We start from the raw sequence: 21,428 nt of genomic DNA, 5'->3' as shown, positions 1-21,428 counted from the left end.
TTTTAAGGATGTTTCAGCCACTACTAGCTAGCTAGCTTCCTCCAACACACACTAGCCTGTGTGGCAGAGTACGTCATTCAAACCTCAGCCCGGAAGACGAGTATCTTATGACTAGTGTCCACTGCGAGCCATGTAATATCAAGCTAGCTACACAAGACAATACACTCATAGTATCTCTCAATGCTGTATCTCTAGCCAGTATCGACCAGGAAACCTCATAGTGATAGTAGCTTGCTAACTAAGCCAGCGCAGTATGAAAGGATACAGCTAGCGAAACAAGCTAAATCTCGCCTTCCAAGGTTTGACAGCTGGCTAACTTGTTGACTAGCTTTCATGACCAGTCTAGCTAGGTAGATAGTCCAGTGCCTACACACACTAGTGCCAGCAGGGAAGTGACATGTAAATGTCCGACTGCTGGGAAAGAGGAACAACAACGAATAGCTAAGTCATTTTTAGTCCAAATATAATTTAACGTTAGCTTTCCACTTTCAAGATCTTTGAACAATGTGGACTGTAGCACAGATGATAGGGGATTCATCTTTGACTGTAGTGTGTGGAATCTGTGGATGACACAATATTATGAAGTGACTGGGGCCCCTGTAATGCACAGGCTGCAGCTGTCTGCATACTCTGCAAGAATATGATAATTGCTTGAGCAATCACCCATCACTAATTTCCTAGTTCAACAGACAATAATATAATACCATGCTTATTCATATCATGCGTATAAACCAAAATACTTAAATCATGCACAGTCATGCTCACGTGTAGGGGGTAGTATTTTGTATACATTTTAGAACATTTGAGCTGATTACATTTTGATAGAATGTGAGGAATTCCCTTAAAGGTAGACACAGCGATATGATGTAGATGCAGAAAGTAAACAACATAGTAGGTCAATTTCCGCAACAACTAAGAGCGTTGAAGCACGAACCTGTGCATATGCGCAGATACTGTGTGTGACTGTGTGAGAGCAAAGTCTTGCGTCTCACTCATCTCTATCTGTGGTGCTGCTCGTGACAATGTCATTTCACTGAGTCTACCTTTAAACACAATCTGCAACTCACAACAACTTAAAACAGCTGCTTAGCTAAAACTGTGCTCGCAGTGTTCCACAAATCATTAGAAAGTGTTTGCCTTAGAGTGGAAAAGCTCCAGAAATTAGCTCCTGTAAGCCCAGTATCCAACACAGTTTTCCATGATGTTCATTAGCATCATTGGTTAGGTCCAAAATATAGACCTATATAACATTAGTATCTTTGATATTGTTTGGTGAACAGGCCAGCTCAGTTGCTCAAATGTACTCAAAACCTATGCAAGACTTTGCTCTCACACAGTCACACACAGTATCTGCGCATATGCACAGGTTCGCGCTTCAACGCTCTTAGTTGTATGCTTTATGCTTTTTTCTGGCTACATTTGCCCCAAAGTGGTTTCCCAGAAAAACACTGACTGTAAGCATCAAATAATATTTTGATTTCAGTGATACCATCCTAAAAATCTAAAAGGTCGAATCTGCATTTGGGGACACCAGCGCCTTTGTTATTTTTTGGGGGTGTTGTTCAAATGGAGGAGAGGAGCATCCCCCCCGCCCACACAAAAAGGTATTATTATTATTATTAAAACAAATTATAGCGGCCCTTGTGTGCACTTCCAGTAATGCCGTATACCCCAGTATGGTACAGAAACGGTATGACGGTATGAAAATCTGTATACCGCCCAACCCTACCGAACACCCCCCATTCACGTGGGGCTGTAGTGGAGCGGGTTGAAAGATTCCTTGGTGTCCACATCACATAATGTCAAAGTCAAATTATGTTTTTTTTTAAAAATGTTTACCAGTTAATTAAAAATGAAAAGCTGAAATGTCCTGAGCCAATAAGTATTCAACCCCTTTGTTATGGCACGCCTAAATAAGTTCAGGAGTACAAATGTGCTTAACAAGTCACATAATAAGTTGCATGGACTCACTCTGTGTGCAATAATAGTGTTTAACATGATTTTTGAATGACTACCTGATCTCTGTACCCCACACATACAATTATCTGTAAGGTTCTTCAGTCGAGCAGTGAATATCAAACACAGATTCAACCACAAAGACCAGAGAGGTTTTCCAATGCCTTGCAAAGAAGGGCACCTATTGGTTGATGGGTAAAAATAAAATAAAAAGCACACATTGAATATCCCCTTGAGCATGGTGAAGTTATTAATTACACTTTGGATGGTTTATCAGTATATACAGGCGTCATTCCTAACTCAGTTGCCGGAGAGGAAGGAAACCGCTCAGGGATTTCACCATGAGGCCAATGGTGACTTTAAAACAGTTACTGAGTTTAATGGCTGTGATAGGAGAAAACTGAGGATGGATCAACAACATTGTAGTTACTCCACAATACTAACCTGATTGACAGAGTGAAAAGAAGAAAGCCTTTACAGAATAACAATATTCCAAAACCTGCATCCTGTTTGCAAAAAGGAACTTAAGTAATACAAAAAACTGGTTTAGTCAGATTTCCACCAGACACTGGGAGATGAATTCACCTTTCAGCAGGAAAATTACTTAAAACACAAGGCCAAATCTACGATGGAGTTGCTTACCAAGAAGACAGTGAATGTTCCTGAGTGGCCGAGTTACAGTTTTAACTCAAATCTACTTGAAAATCTATGGCAAGAACTGAAAATGGTTATCTAGCAATGATCAACAACCAATTTGACAGAGTTTGAAGAATTTAAGAGAAAAATAATGAACAAATGTTAAACAATCTAGGTGTGGAAAGCTCTTAGAGACTTACCCAGAAAGACTCACAGCTGTAATCGCTGCCGAAGGTGCTTCTACAAAGTATTGACTCAGGGGTGTGAATACTTATGTAAATGACATATTTCTGTATTAATTTTCAATAAATGTGCAACATTTTGGGGTATTGTGTGTAGATGGGTGAGAAAAAATCATTTACATTTACGTCATTTAGCAGACGCTCTTATCCAGAGCGACTTACAAATTGGTGCATTCACCCTATAGCCAGTGGGATAACCACTTTACAATTTTTTGTGGGGGGATAACCAGTTTACAAATCAATGTAATTTTTTGATTCAAGCTGTAACACAACAAGATGTGGAATAAGTCAAGGGGTGTGAATACTTTCTGAAGGCACTGTATGTCTGCTTGTTCTCATGTTGTCTTTTTGGTCTCGTCTCCTTCGCTCCTTTTTGCTGTGACTGTGCACCGTCCCACACACACACCAAGCCCCTCCCCCTGCCACTCACAACATCAAAGATGAGAGATCACTTTTTCCTCTCAGACAACAAGCCGTTTCAAGTCGCTATTTGCATTTGAGGTTTGGTGAACCGAGTCGGTCATATGGACACTGAAATACATTGAGACATTATTTTACTGTAATAGACAAGAACTTAACCTTTCTAACGATACCCTTTTTATGTCTCAACTCCTCAAATTGCGCGAAGGGCAGACCCTACTAAAGCGGGAGTATCATTGAACATTGATTCTGGAAAATGAATGCTTAGTTTCTGTCGCGCGTGGCATTGCGGTACAACGTACCTAGCAGCATTTTAGCCACATACTGTTATACTAGCGGTCTGGTCTGTGTTTTATAAATGTCCAATGAGCATAAAAAACTATTATATAGAAATAAGGTAGGCCACTTGATTTCAGCATCTGAACAAAGTGGACAGGCTAGCATGCTGTTCAAGCAGTTGGAGACGGACAGAAGGGTGTGTTCATAACAATTCAACTCTTCTACCTTGTTATCTAGCAAATAGATCCAATTTGGCTATACTTTAAACATAAAAATGTAATACCATTTTATTTGTCACATGCTTCGTAAACAACAGGTGTAGACTAACATTGAAATGCTCCCTTCTCCAACAATGCAGAGTTAAAGATAAGGTAAAAAAAAATAAAAAAATATATATATAATTGAAATGGTGACACAAGGAATACACAGTGAATAACTAATAATAATAATGTCTATATATAGGGAGTAGAAAATAACATGGCTATATACAGGGAGTACCAGTACCGAGTCGATGTGCAGGGGTACGAGGTAATTGAGGTATCTATGTACATATAGGTAGGGGTAAAGTGACTAGTCAACAGGATAGATAATAGACAGTAGCAGCAGCATATGTGGTGTCAGTATGCATGCGTGTGCATGTTATGTGTGTGTGTGTTGGGGTGTCACTGTAAGTGTGTGTGTGTGGGTAGAGTCCAGTGGTGTGTGTGAGTCAGTGCAAGAGAGTTAGTGCAAAAAAGGGGCAATGCAGGTCATCCGATTTAGCTATTTAGCAGAAAGGTTAGCTGGCTACTCACTAGCATGTGGGCTTGTGCTTGAAAGGTTGTTTAGGAGACCTGTGTTAATTTTCTATAATGCCTGCTACAAGAAGTTAGTCATTATTAGTAAATGTACATTATGCATGGTTCTGGTTACATTTTTAACAAAAGGCATTTTCATAGACACACTTGAAAGACAAAGCAGGTTAAACTATTTTGATAATGGTTGTGGAAGGCTTATATTTAGCCTAGGTATAATGTCACAAGCTCTGAATTCATTAGATTGTTGCTGACTGTTTGAAATGCAGTGTATTTTACCTTTAATTGTACAACAAAGCTTATTTAGAGAAATCATAAAAAATTGAGATATACACTGAGTGTACAAAACATTAGGAACATCTTCCTAATATTGAGTTGCACCCCCTTTTGCCCTCAGACCAGCCTCAATTCATCAGGTCATGGACTCTACAAGGTGTTGAAAGTGCTCCACAGGGATGCTGGCCCATGTTGACTCCAATGCTTCTCACAGTTGTCAAGTTTGCTCTATGTCCTTTGGGTGGTGGACCATTCTTGATACACATGGGAAAGGAAATGGTTGAGTGTGAAAAACCCAGCAGCATTGCAGTTCTTGACACACTCAAACCGGTGCGCCTGGCACCTACGACCATCCCCCGTTCAAAGGCACTTAAATATTTTGTCTTGCCCATCCACCATCTGAATGGCACACATACACAATCCATGTCTCATTTGTCTCAAGGCTTAAAAATCCTTCTTTAACCTGTCTCCTCCCCTTCATCTACACTGATTTGAAGTGGATTTAACAGGTCACATCAATAAGGGATCATAGCTTTCACCTGGATTCACCTGTTTAGTCTGTGTCATTGAAAGAACAGGTGTTCCTAATGTTTTGTGCACTCAGTTTATATCGTGAATCGCTAGAAAAAAATGGAGATCAGATTTTTAGGCCATATCACTCAGCAGCAGTTGATGGAGAGTGGAGGCATGGGTATTTGAAGTCTTCAAAGTAAGGTTTTCAGGAGATATTTTAAAAGTTACACTTGTAGCTCTTTGAAGTATGAGAGGCTATGGCTTGTATAAATCACAATAATCCCTATGGAGAATTTATAGCTGTGATATATTACAAGGTTACTATCAACCATTATGGGAAAATGTTGGGTAGGCCTGGAAAATAGCCTGAAATCCGAGATGTCACATTGATAGAATTTTACCATAGCTCTTCAAAGAAGTAGCTAGGAGTAATGACTTATTCTCAAGAAGATGTAAAACAACAACACCGGCCCAGACAGTTGATTTCTTTCTTGAAATGTGCAGTAGTTTGAGTTACACTGTTGGTTTCAACAGAAACCCTCAAGGGAGAACATTAGCCTACACTTTATGTAACGGGGTTAAGTTTTATTTGATTTATTATTGATTTTATGATTGTCATCTGTTAAGCTGGTTACCAAACCTGAGTTGCCAACCATCTACATGCCTTCACTACCCACAAAGCACTATTCCTCACTTTGCTTTCTCTTTTCAGTTTACACCAATATATTTTAAATTCTTCCCTTCTCCTGGGGGTATGAATGGATAGCCTATAGCAGGAAAATCTTTTCCATTCAGTCAAATTAGCTGGAGTGACGGGACAACCCCATTCACTGCCTAGGCTAATAGGCTAAATTGAATTTGTCTTAGACCCACTAACTTGCTCAGAGGCGATATGGGAAGTTGGGCACACAGGCAAAAAACAATGTTTAATTAAAAATAAGCTATCTGGCAAAGGTGCATAGGTTGACAATCTACATGGGAATGCTGTTTGGGCATTGAACCTGTGTCCCACATGTAGCCTAGGCCTATCTGTTTCTTTACTATACTCCTTACAAAACAATGTTGAGGAACTTGCAAAAGTTGTTTCTACTTAACTGGATTGGAGCAGCCTTTAGTAGTACAAGCCATTCAAATAGTTGATACTTACTAAAAGGCATAGGCCATCGCCATGTGATAACACAGCGAAGGGAAATGTTTATGTTGAAGAGGAAATATTTTCATTAGAGCGTATCAATTGCAATTGGTATGTCACTGGGACGTGTACCTTTTTGAAAAGGTTATCGAGTGTTGTTTCTGTCGTTCTCCTTTCCAGACTATGCAAGTGGCGCGATGCCCAACAGACGATCTGTCACTTACCAACTGCGCAGTCGTGAGTGAGAAGGACCCACAGTTTGAACAGTAAGTATTGTGTGTGTGACAGCTATATGGTTGTATGCTGTGTGTGCATGTACATGTGTTTTGATCCCCAGCCCTGAGGTGCCTCTGTCACATCAAAGGCCAGTGTGTGTGTAGCGGTACATCACAATGGATCACTGGGGCTCAGTTTTCTAGCCATGATGCCAAAAGCCCCAGGGCCGTCACATTCTCTGTCTATGGCTGCTCTGATTTCCTTCTCCGTCACATCACCAAATAATGTTGTTCTGTCTTCTCATCTCTGGCCTTGCACCTGTCCCTCTCGGGCAGGTGTGGGACTCACCAAAGCTCTCTTACCTGGTGAAAGAAGTAACCCACCTCAGCAGAAGAATGTCACCATGGAACATATGGTCTCTCTCTCTCAGAGAGGGAGAGTTGAATGTTGATGTACTGTAGGGTTTTGACCCATTGAAGGGGATTTTAAAATGTATAAAATTATCTCTCAATATCATGCTTGCTAGCCATGTAAACATGCATATTGTAGTTTTCTCTGTATGGTATGATAATCCTCTTCTCCTCTATGCAGTCACGTGACCGTGAGAACCACGCCGACCCACAAGTTTGTGTTCACAGTGAAGACCCACCAGAGTGTGGTCCCAGGGACCATCGCCTTCAGTCTGCCCCAGGTAGGAGCCACCATCATGGCTTTCATAAATAGGCTACACACTGGGTTCCAAGCTATCCTTACTTGAATGTCTTGTTGAAATGTAATGTAATGATAAACTGACTAAAAGTCTAACCCACATCTTCAGGGCATTGTAACTAAAGCCATTATTTCATCAATGATGATAAAGTTGGTTAATACAAGTGCAGCGTAGTAACAATGTGTAGATGAAGTTGACACCTTCTGAGCTTCTTACTTAAGCTGAGTCCATCTTCTGACTGTATTTTACTTTAGCTGTCTGGCTACTATGGCCCGTCTGTCTGCACGCTCCTTCTCTCTCTGTTGTCTTCTATCATGTGTGTCACTGCTTTTGACCTTTGACCTTGCCTGTCTGCCTGCTCTTTCTCTGTCTATAAACTCTGCAGCCACAGCGGCACACAGGTACTGCGGTAACTTCCTCCTCACCCAGTCTTATTTTACAACTAGATTGGAGTATAAACAGAAGCAGTTGTAAATAGGACCGTAGAAACATTTGAAGATGTAGCAATGCACTACACGATAACTCTTGACTGGACATTTGTCAATGGCCTAATGCTCCATACAGCAGCCAAGAGCTTTGGCCTAAGTCATGGAAAGTAGGTGACACGTCGGTTCAAAAACCCTTAGCCTGGTCCGGACGGTTTCTGACCATTGTGTGACTGATGTTCTTCTTGAAAGATGTTGTAAAATAAGACTATGCTTAAGAGGAATGTTAGCCAACATCACTGTCTTTGTCAGAACACCCTAGTTATTACTGATGGTTCATTGGAGGTGTACTGTCTTATTAGTTGCCCACATATGTTAGAATGTCTCTTTTTCCTGTACCTTATTGCTGGGTAACTGGATTTTATAAACAGTGATGCCCTTTTTCTATTGTCTTTGATTGCATAGTTAATACAAAGGAAATGTGTGAACTGTACACTGACTAGGATACATGACTTATTTTTCAGAGAAAATGGGCAGGCCTCTCAATTGGTCAGGATGTGGAAGGTAAGAGTAAATCATGATGATATTGAACTGTGAGGTGAATGCAGGAAGACAAGGTGCTGTCTCTCGACTTCTCTGAATTCTTCTCATTGATTGCCATTGTATTACTGCTCTCCTATCATTAGCCACCAGATGGCTAGCTCAGTCTCGATAATAAAAACCCAACATCCCTCTCTAGCAAAAACCCTGTAACTTAATCATGTTTCACTCTGAAGGTTATAGAGAAGTTTCCCCTCTGCCAGAGAAATGCCAATTATCCCATGATCCTTTGCTGCAGCGATAGAGCTTCAAATGGCCACCCCCTGCCTGTTGATTGATATCTAGGGTGTTTCTCAAAATGCATACTACCGTGCTCCGAGCACGCAAATTGGAGCACGGTAGGGTCGGAGTGTGAGTCCAAATCAAAGTATGCAAAACGGAGCATGGAGGGCACTTCTCGGATGCGAGTGGCTACGGATATAGAGTTTCTGTATCGCAATTTGCCCAGGCAAAATATATGGCGTTTTTTTTTTACATAGCTGAGTGCCCACTCCGCTGCCTACGTAGCTGCTGTGCTGAGTGCTCCACTACCACTCCCCCCTCCTTGATCGCTTTTGTCTGGTCACTGGTGTAACCTACAAAATTCATGTTGTACACAAAACTGTTCAATCTATTGCATTCCATGCCTCAGTAAGCGTAAGCGCGATTTCATGTTATTTTTTCAGGAGGGGAGTAGGCTACATGCAGCTATTTACATGTTTTACAGAAAACACATTATCGACATGTTCGTACAAACTTTGTTGTCATTATTGCAAACGTACACTGAGTGTGCAAAACATTAGGAACACCTGCTCTTTCCATGACAGACTGTGATCCCTTATTGATGTCACCTGTTAAATCCACTTCAATCAGTGTATATGAAGGGGAGGAGACAGGTTGAAGAAGGATTTTTAAGCCTTGATACATGGATTGTGAATGTGTGCCATTCAGAGGGTGAATGGGCAAGACAAAATATTTAAGTGCCTTTGAACAGGGGACGGTCATAGGTGCCAGGCGCACCAGTTTGAGTGTGTCAAGAACTGCAACGCTGCTGGGTTTTTCACACTCAACAGTTTCCCATGTGTATCAACAAGAAGAAGATTAAGAAGATGGCGCTGACAGACATGGCAGGTCTGCTTCTAGCTCCTAAGCAACTTTGCAGTATGTTGTTTTTTTGTGTGTTATTTCTTACATTATTAGCCCAGAATGTTTTTTTGTGTTATTACATACAGACGGAAATAACTTTTGGATATCAGAGCGGCGGTAACTCACCAGCATTAAGAACAGAAATACGACTTTCCCAAATTGGATCCTCTGTTCGTACCCCCCAATAAAGTAGACGAGCTCAGGGCGAGGATCTCCTTCCAGAGAGACATCAGGGACTGAACTCTGACAGAAGCAAGGCTTTCGGTGTATGATTCATGATTAACAGCCAGTGGTGTGTTGTGATAGCGCGGACAGGAATAAAGTCCTTTTGTACACCCGACCTAGAATATCTCACAATCAAATGTTGACTGTATTACTTCCCAAGAGAATTATCTTCGGTTATAGTCACAGCCGTGTATATTCCCCCTCAAGCCGATACCACGATGGCCCTCAAGGAACTACACTGGACTTTGTGCAAACTGGAAACCACATATCCTGAGGCCGCATTTATTGTAGCTGGGGATTTTTAACAATGCTTGCACTGGCAATGCGATCCGGAGGCTCCGTACACAGGGTTTGACACAATTGCGGCGTCTCCGGAGGCTTGCAGAGGCCAAATCGAGCTCCCGTCTCCAAATCTTTTTAACAATGCGGAGGGCTCTGTATAGCTCCGCGTTGACATGATTGGTTGACTATAGGTGGGGCCGGGAGGTCCTGTATAAACGCAAACTCACTTCCTTGACAACAGCTCTGCTCCGCGAAGCACAAGAAGTATGAATGCTCTTACTTCTGCGGAGGCCGCATCTCAGTAAATGTTGTACGGCCACTGCAGATGATGGATTGACCATGCAGAGCCTTTTGTCCTGGTGGTCCAGATCTGTTTAATGCTTTGGTCAACTCCTCTCTGTGTTCGTTCTTTGTCAAGCCAAACATGTAGGGATGACAATGATAGTTGGCTACAACACATGCAGTATGGGACCAGACTAGCTCTGCCTAGGATAACATGATTTTAGTCAAGATGTGCCCCTCTGAAAGTATTATAAGCAAAGTGTCGCTATGTAAAGAGACCCTGACCTGGAATAGAGCTGGTAATTGGCTCGTTTGCATAATTACGGTACTGCAACACAAAGTGGGTGTGAACAGATGTTGAAAGAACATCTAGTTCCTTCAGCCCTGTGTTGCAGTGTGCTCTCTCAGGTGTGAGGTCCTGAACAACAGGCCCATTTGAACTCACTGTAACGTGAACAGTACACTGTAACAGATGGTCATTATTATTTCACCAAGTGCTTCAATATACATCATCCATTAGAAAACGATGACACTAAAGTGGTTTGTCCTTGATTAGTTTGTTCATGGAATATGCTGCAAAGTGAATAGCACTAACGAGCAAGGTACTATAATTGAACACCAACCAGACTTTTTACATTGTAAAAACTCTTCTGCTATGTCACTGTGTGTGTCCTTTCTCTGCTCTGTGTCCATGTAGTGACCAGCTACAACTTTAACAAGTCCAAGCAGTGTGTGGGCACCATGACGGTGGAGATTGACTTCCTGCAGAAGAAGAGTGTGGACAGCAGCCCCTACGACTCAGACAAGATGGCTACAGAGTTCATCCAGCACTTCAACAGCCAAGCCTTCAGTGTGGGCCAGCAGGTACTGGAACTGTAGCCTACAGAAGGAAGCTGGGATGACAGGGTGGGGTTAGACACATACATCTTAGAGGACTTTGGTGGTCTTGAGGCTCTTGGTGGAAGTTGCCCTTAGAATAAGATCTAGGATCAGCTTACCCTCATTACAAACCATAACCATTGCAATGTGGCAAAACTGATTGTAGATCATTATCAAGGGCTAACATTGTCGTACTCTTGGCTTTAGGTTGAGGGGTAGCATAGAGTGAACTTCTCTGTCACGCCCTGGCTCTGGGGACTCTCGTATGTTGAGCCAGGGTGTTAGTTTCTATGTTTTTGTGTTCTAGGTTGTGTTGCTTCTAGTTTGGTATTTCTATGTTGGCCAGGGTGGTTCCCAATCAGAGACGGCTGTAGCTCGTTGTCTCTGATTGGGAGCCATACTCTAGGTAGCCGTTTGGCATTTGTTTAATGTGGTATCTTGTTCCGTTTGGTTTGTGTAACCGTAGGACTTCACGTTTCGTATCGTTTGTTGTTTTGTTCGTTGTGTGTACACTGGAAATAAATATGTACGCATATCACGCTGCGCCTTGGCCCGCTTCTTCTCAAGACGATCGTGACAGAAGATACCACCACGACTGGGTCAAGCAGCGTGATGAGGAGAGAGGTTGGAATTGGGAGCAGTGGAGTGAGAGTTGGGCGAGAACCATGGAGGCCTGGTCCACGGGGAGAGACAAGCCCAGACATTTTTAGGGGGGCTCACGCCGTGGAACGACGGGGGCAGCAGGAGTACGGGATAGAGTGGTTCAGAGGGTTGGCAGAGGAGGCCGCCAGGTTACGGGAGTTACTGGACACCAGGGGGAAGGAGAATGTAGAGGCACGGCGAGAGGTACTGGGGTGTGTTGCCAGTCCGGTCCGGCCCGTTCCTGATCCCTGCGTAGGGCCGGTGGCGTGTGTCCCCAGTACGGTCCGGCCTGTTCCTGTCTCTCGCACCGAGCCTGTGGTGCGTGTCGCCAGCCCGGTCCGGCCTGTTCCTGCCTCTCGCACCGAGCCTGTGGTGCGCGTCGCCAGCCCGGTCCGGCCTGTTCCTGTTCCTCGCACCAAGCCTGTGGTGCGCGTCGCCAGCCCGGTCCGGCCTATTCCTGCCCCTCGCACCAAACCAGTGGTGCGCGTCGCCAGCCCGGTCCGGCCTGTTCCTGTTCCTCGCACCAAGCCTGTGGTGCGCGTCGCCAGCCCGGTCCGGCCTATTCCTGCCCCTCGCACCAAACCAGTGGTGCGCGTCGCCAGCCCGGTTCGGCCTGTTCCTGCCCCTCGCACCAAGCCAGGGGTGCGCGTCACCAGCCCGGTCCGGCCCGTTCCTGCTCCCCGCACCAAGCCAGTGGTGCGCGTCGCCAGCCCGGTCCGGCCCGTTCCTGCTCCCCGCACTAAACCTGTGGTGCGCGTCGTCAGCCCGGTCCGGCCCGTTCCTGCTCCCCGCACCAAGCCAGTGGTGCGCGTCGTCAGCCCGGCCCGGCCTGTTCCTGATCCCCGCACCAAGCCAGTTTTGCGCGTCGCCAGCCCGGTCCGGCCTGTTCCTGATCCCCGCACCAAGCCAGTGGTGCGCGTCGTCTGTCCGGCACAGCCCGTGCCTGTTCCACCGGTGCCTGGTCCGGCACCGGTCAGCTGCTCCACTCCGGAGCTAGAGCAATCCGCTCCACCAGTATTCAGTCCAGCTCCGGCCAGCAGGGCCAGACCGGACCAGGGGCGCTTTGGGGGGTTAGAGAGGGAGTGGGGGTCATGCCCGGAACCGGATCCGCCGCCGAGGCGGAGTGCCCACCCGGTCCCTCCCTGTTGTGTTTGGTTGGCGCGGTCGGAGTCCGCGCCTTTGGGGGGGTACTGTCACGCCCTGGCTCTGGGACTCTCGTATGTTGAGCCAGGGTGTTAGTTTCTATGTTTTTGTGTTCTAGGTTGTGTTGCTTCTAGTTTGGTATTTCTATGTTGGCCAGGGTGGTTCCCAATCAGAGACGGCTGTAGCTCGTTGTCTCTGATTGGGAGCCATACTTAGGTAGCCGTTTGGCATTTGTTTAATGTGGTATCTTGTTCCGTTTGGTTTGTGTAACCGTAGGACTTCACGTTTCGTATCGTTTGTTGTTTTGTTCGTTGTGTGTACACTGAAATAAATATGTACGCATATCACGCTGCGCCTTGGCCCGCTTCTTCTCAAGACGATCGTGACATTCTCAAATGATTTAATAGCCCAAACATTTTTATTGTGTACTTAGATTGTGACAATTTGCCACAGTTTGTATTTATGTGTTCTGCATGCTGTTATGATGCTTTACATTCTTCTTACCTTCTGACATTGGCCACTCTTCTTCCTCTTTCTTGATGTCTCTAGCTGGTGTTTAGTTTCTGTGATAAGCTGTTTGGCCTGCTGATAAAAGACATTGAAGCCATGGACCCCAGCATCCTCAAGGGAGAAGCAGGCTCTGGGAAGAAGCACAAGGTACTTAGAGCCCCAATCGACCTATCTCAGGACCTCGATTATCTCCATTAGATACAGTTTATATATTATGAATAAACGTTACATTACATAGGATTATTCATACACTTTAACTAATCTAGCTGACTATAGGTATACAGTAGTTATAGTGTACATAACACGGTGAAGTAAGTCACACCCAAGGTGCTAGATAGTAAGGTAAATTCACATGGAGAGCTGTTGGAATTCTCTCAGTCCACCATCTGCTCACTCCTAACTGTCTTCTATCTCTGTGGTCTTTACAGATTGACATTGGCTTGTTGCTGGGAAACAGCCAGGTGGTTTTCGAGAAGGCAGAGAGCTCCTCTCTTACCCTCATTGGTAAGTGTCATCCCTGGCTCGCTCCGATGCAGAAAATTGGCAGTGTGTGACGCTATCTTGTATTAAGTGACTACAGCAAATCTATTTAGTCTCACTCCATTACAGAATGTGTAAATCAGGGTAATATATATCTGACAAGTTGATCCGCTCAAAGCGTGGTTCTCAGCATATTAAGATGTAAAAAGGCTTGACATTTGCGTATTTAACTAAAGTGGATTTGCTTCTTTTGGCTAAGCTAAGTGACATTCGGCCTCACTAAACCACACGCTAAACCACCCTTACTGACTTTATCTATTTGTGGCATGTGCTTGTTACCCAATACAACCACAAGGTGGCACCCTGTCCACAGTTTTAGTTTGGCTTTCATCTTGCTCTCAGAAGTTTTGAGTGATGAAATTCTAGATGGCCCTAGAGGGGAAAGTGTCATTTTTTCAGTGGCATGTTAAGTACATGTTTCTTTATGTCTTTGATGGAATATTTAGTTAATACATTAAAAGCTTTACACCATTCCCCCTCTATGAGCTAAGAGTTGCAGCTAGTGCCAGGTTTACACACATATAAAACACTAATGGAAGAAGAAAAGGTCAAAGGAATCAGATCTTCAGGTTAACATGAACTTTTTTAGCTTATTTTTTGTGTATTTTATGCCCTTCTGAAAATCACAGGTGCAAACTTCACACAGGCACAAACACTTAGCAGGTAAATTATCCTCTGTAATTCAGTTGGTAGAGCATGGCGCCTGCAACGCCATGATAGTGGGTTTGATTGCCGGGACCACCCATACATAAAATGTATGCACACATGACTGTAATTTGCTTTGGATAAGCATCTGCTAAATGGCATATATTTATTATTATTATGTATTAAATATTTCTCTCTGTACCTTCGGAAAGTATTCAGACCCCTTGACTTTTTCCACATTTTGTTACGTTACAGCCTTATTCTAAAATGGATTAAATAAATAAAAATCCTCAGCAATCTACACACAATACCCCATAATGACAAAGCGAAAACAGGTTTGTAGAATTTGTAGCAAATGTATTAAAAATAGAAAAACAGAAATACCTTATTTACATAAATATTCAGACTGTTCGCTATGAGACTCAAAATTGAGCTCCGGTGCATCCTGTTTCCATTGATCATCCTTGAGATGTTTGTACAACTTGATTGGAATACACATGTGGTAAACTCAATTGATTGGACATGATTTGGAAAGGCACACACCTGTCTATATAAGGTCCCACAGTTGACAGTGCATGTCAGAGCAAAAACCAAGCCATGAGGTCGAAGAAATTGTCCGTAGAGCTCCGAGACAGGATTGTGTCGAGGCACAGATCTGGGGAAGGGTACCAAAACATGTATGGAGCATTGAAGGTCCCCAAGAACACAGTGGCCTCCATCATTCTTAAATGGAAGAAGTTTGGAACCACCAAGACTCTTCTTAGAGCTTGCCGCCCGGCCAAACTGAGCAATCGGAGGAGAAGGGCCTTGGTCAGGGAGGTGACCAAGAACCCAATGGTCACTTTGACAGAGCTCCAGAGTTCCTCTGTGGAAATGGGAGAACCTTCCAGAACGACAACCATCTATGCTGCACTCCACCAGTCAGGCCTTTATGGTAGAGTGGCCAGACGGAAGGCACTCCTCAGTAAAAGGCACATGACAGCCCACTTGTAGTTTGCCAAAAGGTACTTAAAGACTCTCAGACCTTGAAAAACAAGATTCTCTGGTCTGATGAAACCCAGATTTAACTCTTTGGCCTGAATGCCAAGCGTCATGTCTGGAGGAAACCTGGCACCATCCCTACGGTGAAGCATGGTGGTGGGAGCATCATGCTGTGGGGATGTTTCTCAGCGACAGGGACTGGGAGACTAGTCAGGATCGAGGGAAAGATGAACGGAGCAAAGTACAGAGAGATCCTTGATGGAAACCTGCTCCAGAGCGCTCAGGACCTCAGACTGGGATGAAGGTTCACCTTCCAACAGGACAACGACCCTAAGCACACAGCCAAGACAACACAGGAGTGGCTTCGGAACAAGTCGGCGGCAGGTAGCTTAGTGGTTAAGAGCGTTGTGCCAGTAACCGAAAGGTCGCTGGTTCTAATCCCCGAGCCGACTAGGTGAAAAATCTGTCGATGTGCCCTTGAGCAAGGCACTTAACCCTAATTGCTCTGTAGTGCTCTGGATAAGAGCGTCTGCTAAATGACTAAAATGTAAAAATGTAAATGTAAGTCTCTGAATGTCCTTGAGTGGCCCAGCCAGAGCCCGGACTTGAACCCGATCTAACATCTCTGAAGAGACCTGAATGTAGCTGTGCAGCAATGCTCCCCATCCAACCTGACAGAGCTTGAGAGGATCTGCAGAGAAAGAAACTCCCCAAATACAGGTGTGCCAAGCTTGTAACATCATACCCAAGAAGACTCGAGGCTGCCAAAGGTGCTTCAACAAAGTACTGAGTAAAGGGTCTGAATACTTATGTAAATGTAATATTTCAGTTTTTTTAAATATATAAATTAGCAAACATTTATAAAAAACTGTTTTTGCTTTGTCGTTATGGGGTATTGTGTGTAGGTTGATGAGGGGAAAAAAACAATTTGATAATTAGAATAAGGCTGTAACGTAACAAAATGTGGAAAAAGTCTAGGGGTCTGAATACTTTCCTAACGCACGGTATGTTTGTAACTGTGTCTCTCAATGTGTCCCCTACAGGGAAGGCTAAGACCAAAGAGTCTCGCCAGTCCATCATCAACCCAGACTGGAACTTTGAGCGCATGGGCATCGGTGGCCTGGACAAAGAGTTCTCCGACATCTTCCGTAGGGCCTTCGCCTCCCGGGTCTTCCCTCCAGACATCGTGGAGCAGATGGGTGAGCTTCTTCTCTATCCTCTCTCTCTCGCTCTGTCGCTCTTTCTCTTCCTCCATATTTCTTTCTCAACAGAAGTTTCTCTTGACTTTCACTCAATCAATCTTATTCACTCTTTCTTTCACATGCCTGTTGTCACACACTCGGTTTCACGCTCTCTCTTTCTAGTACTTTCCTTCTCTCATTCTTTTTATAGCTCACACTATGTGTATTTGTCTCTCACCACATCCCCCCGGTAACCACTTTTTGAGGTCCCAGGGTGCCTGTGTTCCAGCCTAGCGTTAGACAGACCGAACCATTAGCCACTGTGAGGAGGGGGGGCAGGACAGCCTGCCAAAACAAATCACTCAATCAGTCTCTGGATGGAACACCATGACATGAATAAGCCTCTGTGTTCAAATGGCATTGATTCTCAGACCAATACTGCACATTGTGACAAACACGTCAGACTATTTTCGGGGAAAAGCCTCTAACAAATGGACCCAATGGGAATACTATTATTGGACTGACAATGTAGTAGTGTCAATCTTTTCTCTTTGTTTGCCAACACTACTGCACACTAGACTGAAACTAGTTATTGAAAAATAAATCATTGTCTGACTCCCTCGGTTAGGCCCAAGAGGGCTTCCATCATTGGACAGACAATGTAGTGTCCTCTCAGGATGCCGCTCTCAGTCGTCAGTGAGTGAGTTATGACACAGGCACCCATCCCCCACGGAATGATCCATGCATACACTGCTAAATAGTTGTTTGACATGTCTCAGATTACAATGCTGATTCCCATTGCTAAATGATGTCTCATAGTGAAAGCAAGTTAGGTGCTCTTCTGCATCATCTTTACACACACACACACACACACACACACTCACTCACTCACAGAGCCCCAGACCTATCCTCGTGGCGTCCGGTATGAGTTTGAGAGGAGCTGATAGGTTGGGATGTTGGCAGTGAGGCCCTTTATATACTTCCCCAGAGTCAGATGAACTTGTGAACACCATTTTTATGTCTTTGTCTCCAGTATGAAGGAAGTTAGAGGTACAGTGCCTTAAAAATGTACTTATTCCACATTTTGTTGTTACAGCCTGAATCTAAAATAGATTCAATAGATTAATTTTTCTTACCCATTTACACACAATACCCCATAATGACAAAGTGAAAACATGTTTTTAGAAATGAATGAAATACAGAAATATCTCAATTGCATAAGGATTCACACCCCTGAGTCAATACATTGTAGAAGCGGCGATTACAGCTTTGAGTCGTCTTTGGTATGTCTGTATCAGATTTGCTTCCTTGTAGATTTTCTGAAGCTGTGTTATGTTTAATGGGGAGCGGGGATGAACAGATATCTTCAAGTCTTTCCACAGATTTTCAATAGGATTCAAGTCTGGGCTTTGGCTGGGTCACTCAAGGACTTTCACATTCTTGTTCTGAAGCCTTTCCAGAGTTGCTTTGGCTGTGTGCTTGGGATCATTGTCCTGTTGGAACGTAAATCTTCACCCCAGTCTAAGGTCATTTGCACTCTGAAGCAGGTTCTCATCAAGGATTTGCCTGTATTTGGCTCCATTCATTGTTCCCTCTATCCTTACCAGTCTCCCAGTCCCTGAGGCTGAAAAGCATCCCCATAGCATGATGCTGCCACCACCACGCTTCACGGTAGGGATGGTGTTTTCTCCAGACATAGTGCTTTGCATTCAGGCCAGTTACATTTTTGTCTCATCAGACCACAGAATAATTTGCCTTATGCTCTGAGTCTTTCCAGTGCCTTTTTGCAAACTCCAGGTGTGCTGTCATGTGCCTTTACCTCAGGAGTGGCTTCTGTCTGGCCACTCTCCCATAAAGCCCAGATTGGTTATGTGCTGTAGAGACTTTAGTCCTTCTGGCAGGTTCTCCCATCTCAGCCAAGGAACTCTGTAGTTCTGTCAGAATGGTCTTGCCCGGTTGCTTAGATCGGTCGGACAGCCAGCTCTAGGCAGAGTCTGGGTAGTTCATTGTTTTTCAATTTCCCAATGATGGAGACCACTGTGCTCTTGTTAACGTTCAACACGCTACAAAATTGTTTTAAACCTTTCCCAGATATATGCCTCATCACAATTCTATTTCTGAGCTCTACAGACAGTTCCTTGGACTTCATAGTATAGTTTCTGCTCTGACATGCACTGTCAACTGTGGGACCTTATTGTAGTGACATCTCAAGGGTGATCAAAGGAAATTCGATGCAGCTGAGCTCAATTTGGAGTGTCATAGCAAAGGGGTTTGAATACTTACAGTATGTAAATATTATATTTCTGTATTTCATTTTTTGCAAACATTTCTAAGAACATGTTTTCACGTTGTCATTTTGGGGTGTTGTGTATAGATGGGTGAGGGGGGAAAAAAGTAATCAATTTTGAATTCAGGCTGTAACACAACAAAATGTGGAATAAGGCGAGGGGTATGAATACTTTCTGAAGGCACTGTAGTTTCAAGAGCCAATGCTAACTAGCATTTGCGCAATGACTGGAAAGTCTCTGGGTATCTGCTAGCATGCTAGTAGATATCCATAGACTTCCAGTCCTTGCGCTAATGCTAGTTAGCATTGGCTCGCGAAACTACCCCCAACTTCCTTCATTCTTGACACAGAGACATAAAAATGGTATCCACTAGTTCGTCTGACTCCGGGGAAGTAGATAAAGGGCCTCATGGCCAAAATCCCCAAGTATCTCTTTAAGCGGGGCTGCTGGGTGCTACGGGGTGCAGGAGTTGGCCCCTGGCTGTGGCCAGCTGGATGGTCTAATGAGATAGCGAGCCCTGATAGAGGAGAGTCTAAAGGTGAGGGTGTAATTGGGGAGTGTCGGGGAGGGCAGGTGCTGATAGAGTTGACCGTAGGGGGAAGGTGTGTGTGGCCTCCCACTCTCTCCATGTCTCCCCACGCTCTCAAGGTCAGGCAGACAGCAAGGGGGTCACACACACACACACACACACACACACACACACACACACACACACACACACACACACACACACACACACACACACATACTGCAATGCTCTACCTGGAGCCAGTCCTCACTACCCCTAACTGTCTTCCCTTCAGCAGGTCTAAATGGGAGGGCTGATGTTTATCTCTGGCCCCTCAATGAGTGTGGAGCAAATGTCACTAAACAGGTGCAATAAGCTACGACAGGACCAACGCAGTCTGGTTTTCAGTCGAGACCCAAAACTGCTCCAAATTGGTTGGGTCTAATAACAAGTCTTGATCTTTATGAGAAACACAATCACAGAGTCAACTTGTATTGAATCATAGAAGGAATTGCAGTACATCTAGGCATTTTCATCTTGTTTTTCTGCCTCATTCTCCCAAATTGAACCTGTGTAGTTTGAGTACCTTGGGAATTTTTCATACTCAGGTATGTATGAATCAGAGATGAGATCAGACAACGAAGTAAAGGCAAAAGTCACCTCATACAATGCATTGGAGAATGGGCACATGGAAACGTACTTAGCATAGAGTGCTACAGTGGCCTAAGGGCTTTTCTCACCGACTGATACGATTGTGACGCACATAAACCATTCGTTTTTATCAACTTTTTGACGGTGTCCCTCCCTGGCAGGTTGTAAGCATGTGAAGGGCATCCTGTTGTTCGGGCCTCCTGGCTGCGGTAAGACTCTGATGGCCAGGCAGATTGGGAAGATGCTGAACGCCCGCGAGCCCAAGGTGGTCAACGGCCCCGAGATCCTCAACAAGTACGTGGGAGAGTCCGAGGCCAACATCAGGAAGCTGTTCGCCGACGCAGAGGACGAGCAGAAGAGGGTGAGAGGGACACATGATTACTCTGTAACAAACATAGAAACTCTGGAAGATCCACACACACACCAGTAAATACATGTTGTATGTCATTGAATACACCCAGTACCTTCATTGCAATTACTCCTGTGGTTACCAAGCACAACATACCTGATGAGTCAATGAAATAGATGTCATACTATAAGGATTCCTTACCCCGAGGCTAATATGCAGCCTACGCCACGAACCACAGATAAGCATCACACAAATCCACACGGAGAAGCTAATTTCTTCTGGAGAAGATTGATTTGCCCTTTAAGGAGGCATATTAGTAATAATAACGGTGGGAAAGTCATTGGGTTTCTCCATACTGTGGGACAGTTGCGTATTGAGCCCCCGTAGTGACGACTGTGTGACAGTGACGGCCTCACTCTTCACCACCTAATGAGGTGCTGGGTTATCTCGGACACTCCCTCTGCCCCCCTCTCTCACCTAGCCCATAATAAGCCCAGCTCCTCATCTGCTTTAAATGCTACGTCTGGAGACTGACAGGGCCAGAGATGGATGGATAACCCCCCACCCTGCTCTCTCTATCTCTGGCTTTCTCTCTCTCTCTGGCTTTCTCTCTTTCTCGTTTGGGCAGACTCTGTCCCTTCATGCCAGAGCAGAGGGAGGATGAGGAGACTTTTAAAAGGGTTTTAGTTTTCACTCTGGTAACACCGAGGAGAATTTAGCCCAGAACAGCCATGGTGTGAGGGGTTGACATTCTACACTGAACAACAATATAAACGCAACATGCAACAATTTCAAAGATTTTACTGAGTTACTGTTCATATAAGGACATCAGTCAGTTGAAATAAATTCCTTAGGCCCTAATATATGGATTGCACATGACTGGGAATGCAGATATGCAGAAAAAAATAGGGGCGTGGATCAGTATCTGGTGTGACCACCATTTGCCTCATGCAGCGCGACACATCTCCTTCGCATAGAGTTGATCAGGCTGTTGATTGT

At 44.4% G+C, this 21,428-nt stretch overlaps 1 protein-coding gene across 1 annotated transcript in view; it reads left to right on the top strand.

Moving 5' to 3' along the window:
* The window catches only part of LOC121547285 (vesicle-fusing ATPase), a 37,347-nt gene that overhangs the window by 182 nt on the left and 15,737 nt on the right, over positions 1 to 21,428 (top strand). Inside the window, exons 2-9 of the mRNA XM_041858464.2 lie at positions 6,429 to 6,514; positions 7,056 to 7,155; positions 8,123 to 8,162; positions 10,810 to 10,976; positions 13,326 to 13,433; positions 13,715 to 13,790; positions 16,496 to 16,651; positions 20,242 to 20,441. Of these exons, the coding sequence (XP_041714398.1) occupies positions 6,429 to 6,514; positions 7,056 to 7,155; positions 8,123 to 8,162; positions 10,810 to 10,976; positions 13,326 to 13,433; positions 13,715 to 13,790; positions 16,496 to 16,651; positions 20,242 to 20,441 (933 nt within the window). The remainder of the gene's footprint in view (positions 1 to 6,428; positions 6,515 to 7,055; positions 7,156 to 8,122; positions 8,163 to 10,809; positions 10,977 to 13,325; positions 13,434 to 13,714; positions 13,791 to 16,495; positions 16,652 to 20,241; positions 20,442 to 21,428) is intronic.

The sequence above is a fragment of the Coregonus clupeaformis genome, chromosome 31, assembly GCF_020615455.1.
Source record: "Coregonus clupeaformis isolate EN_2021a chromosome 31, ASM2061545v1, whole genome shotgun sequence".
NCBI lineage: Eukaryota > Metazoa > Chordata > Actinopteri > Salmoniformes > Salmonidae > Coregonus > Coregonus clupeaformis.
Note: the sequence above shows the minus strand (reverse complement) of the source record. Positions and strands in the feature narration are given on the sequence as shown.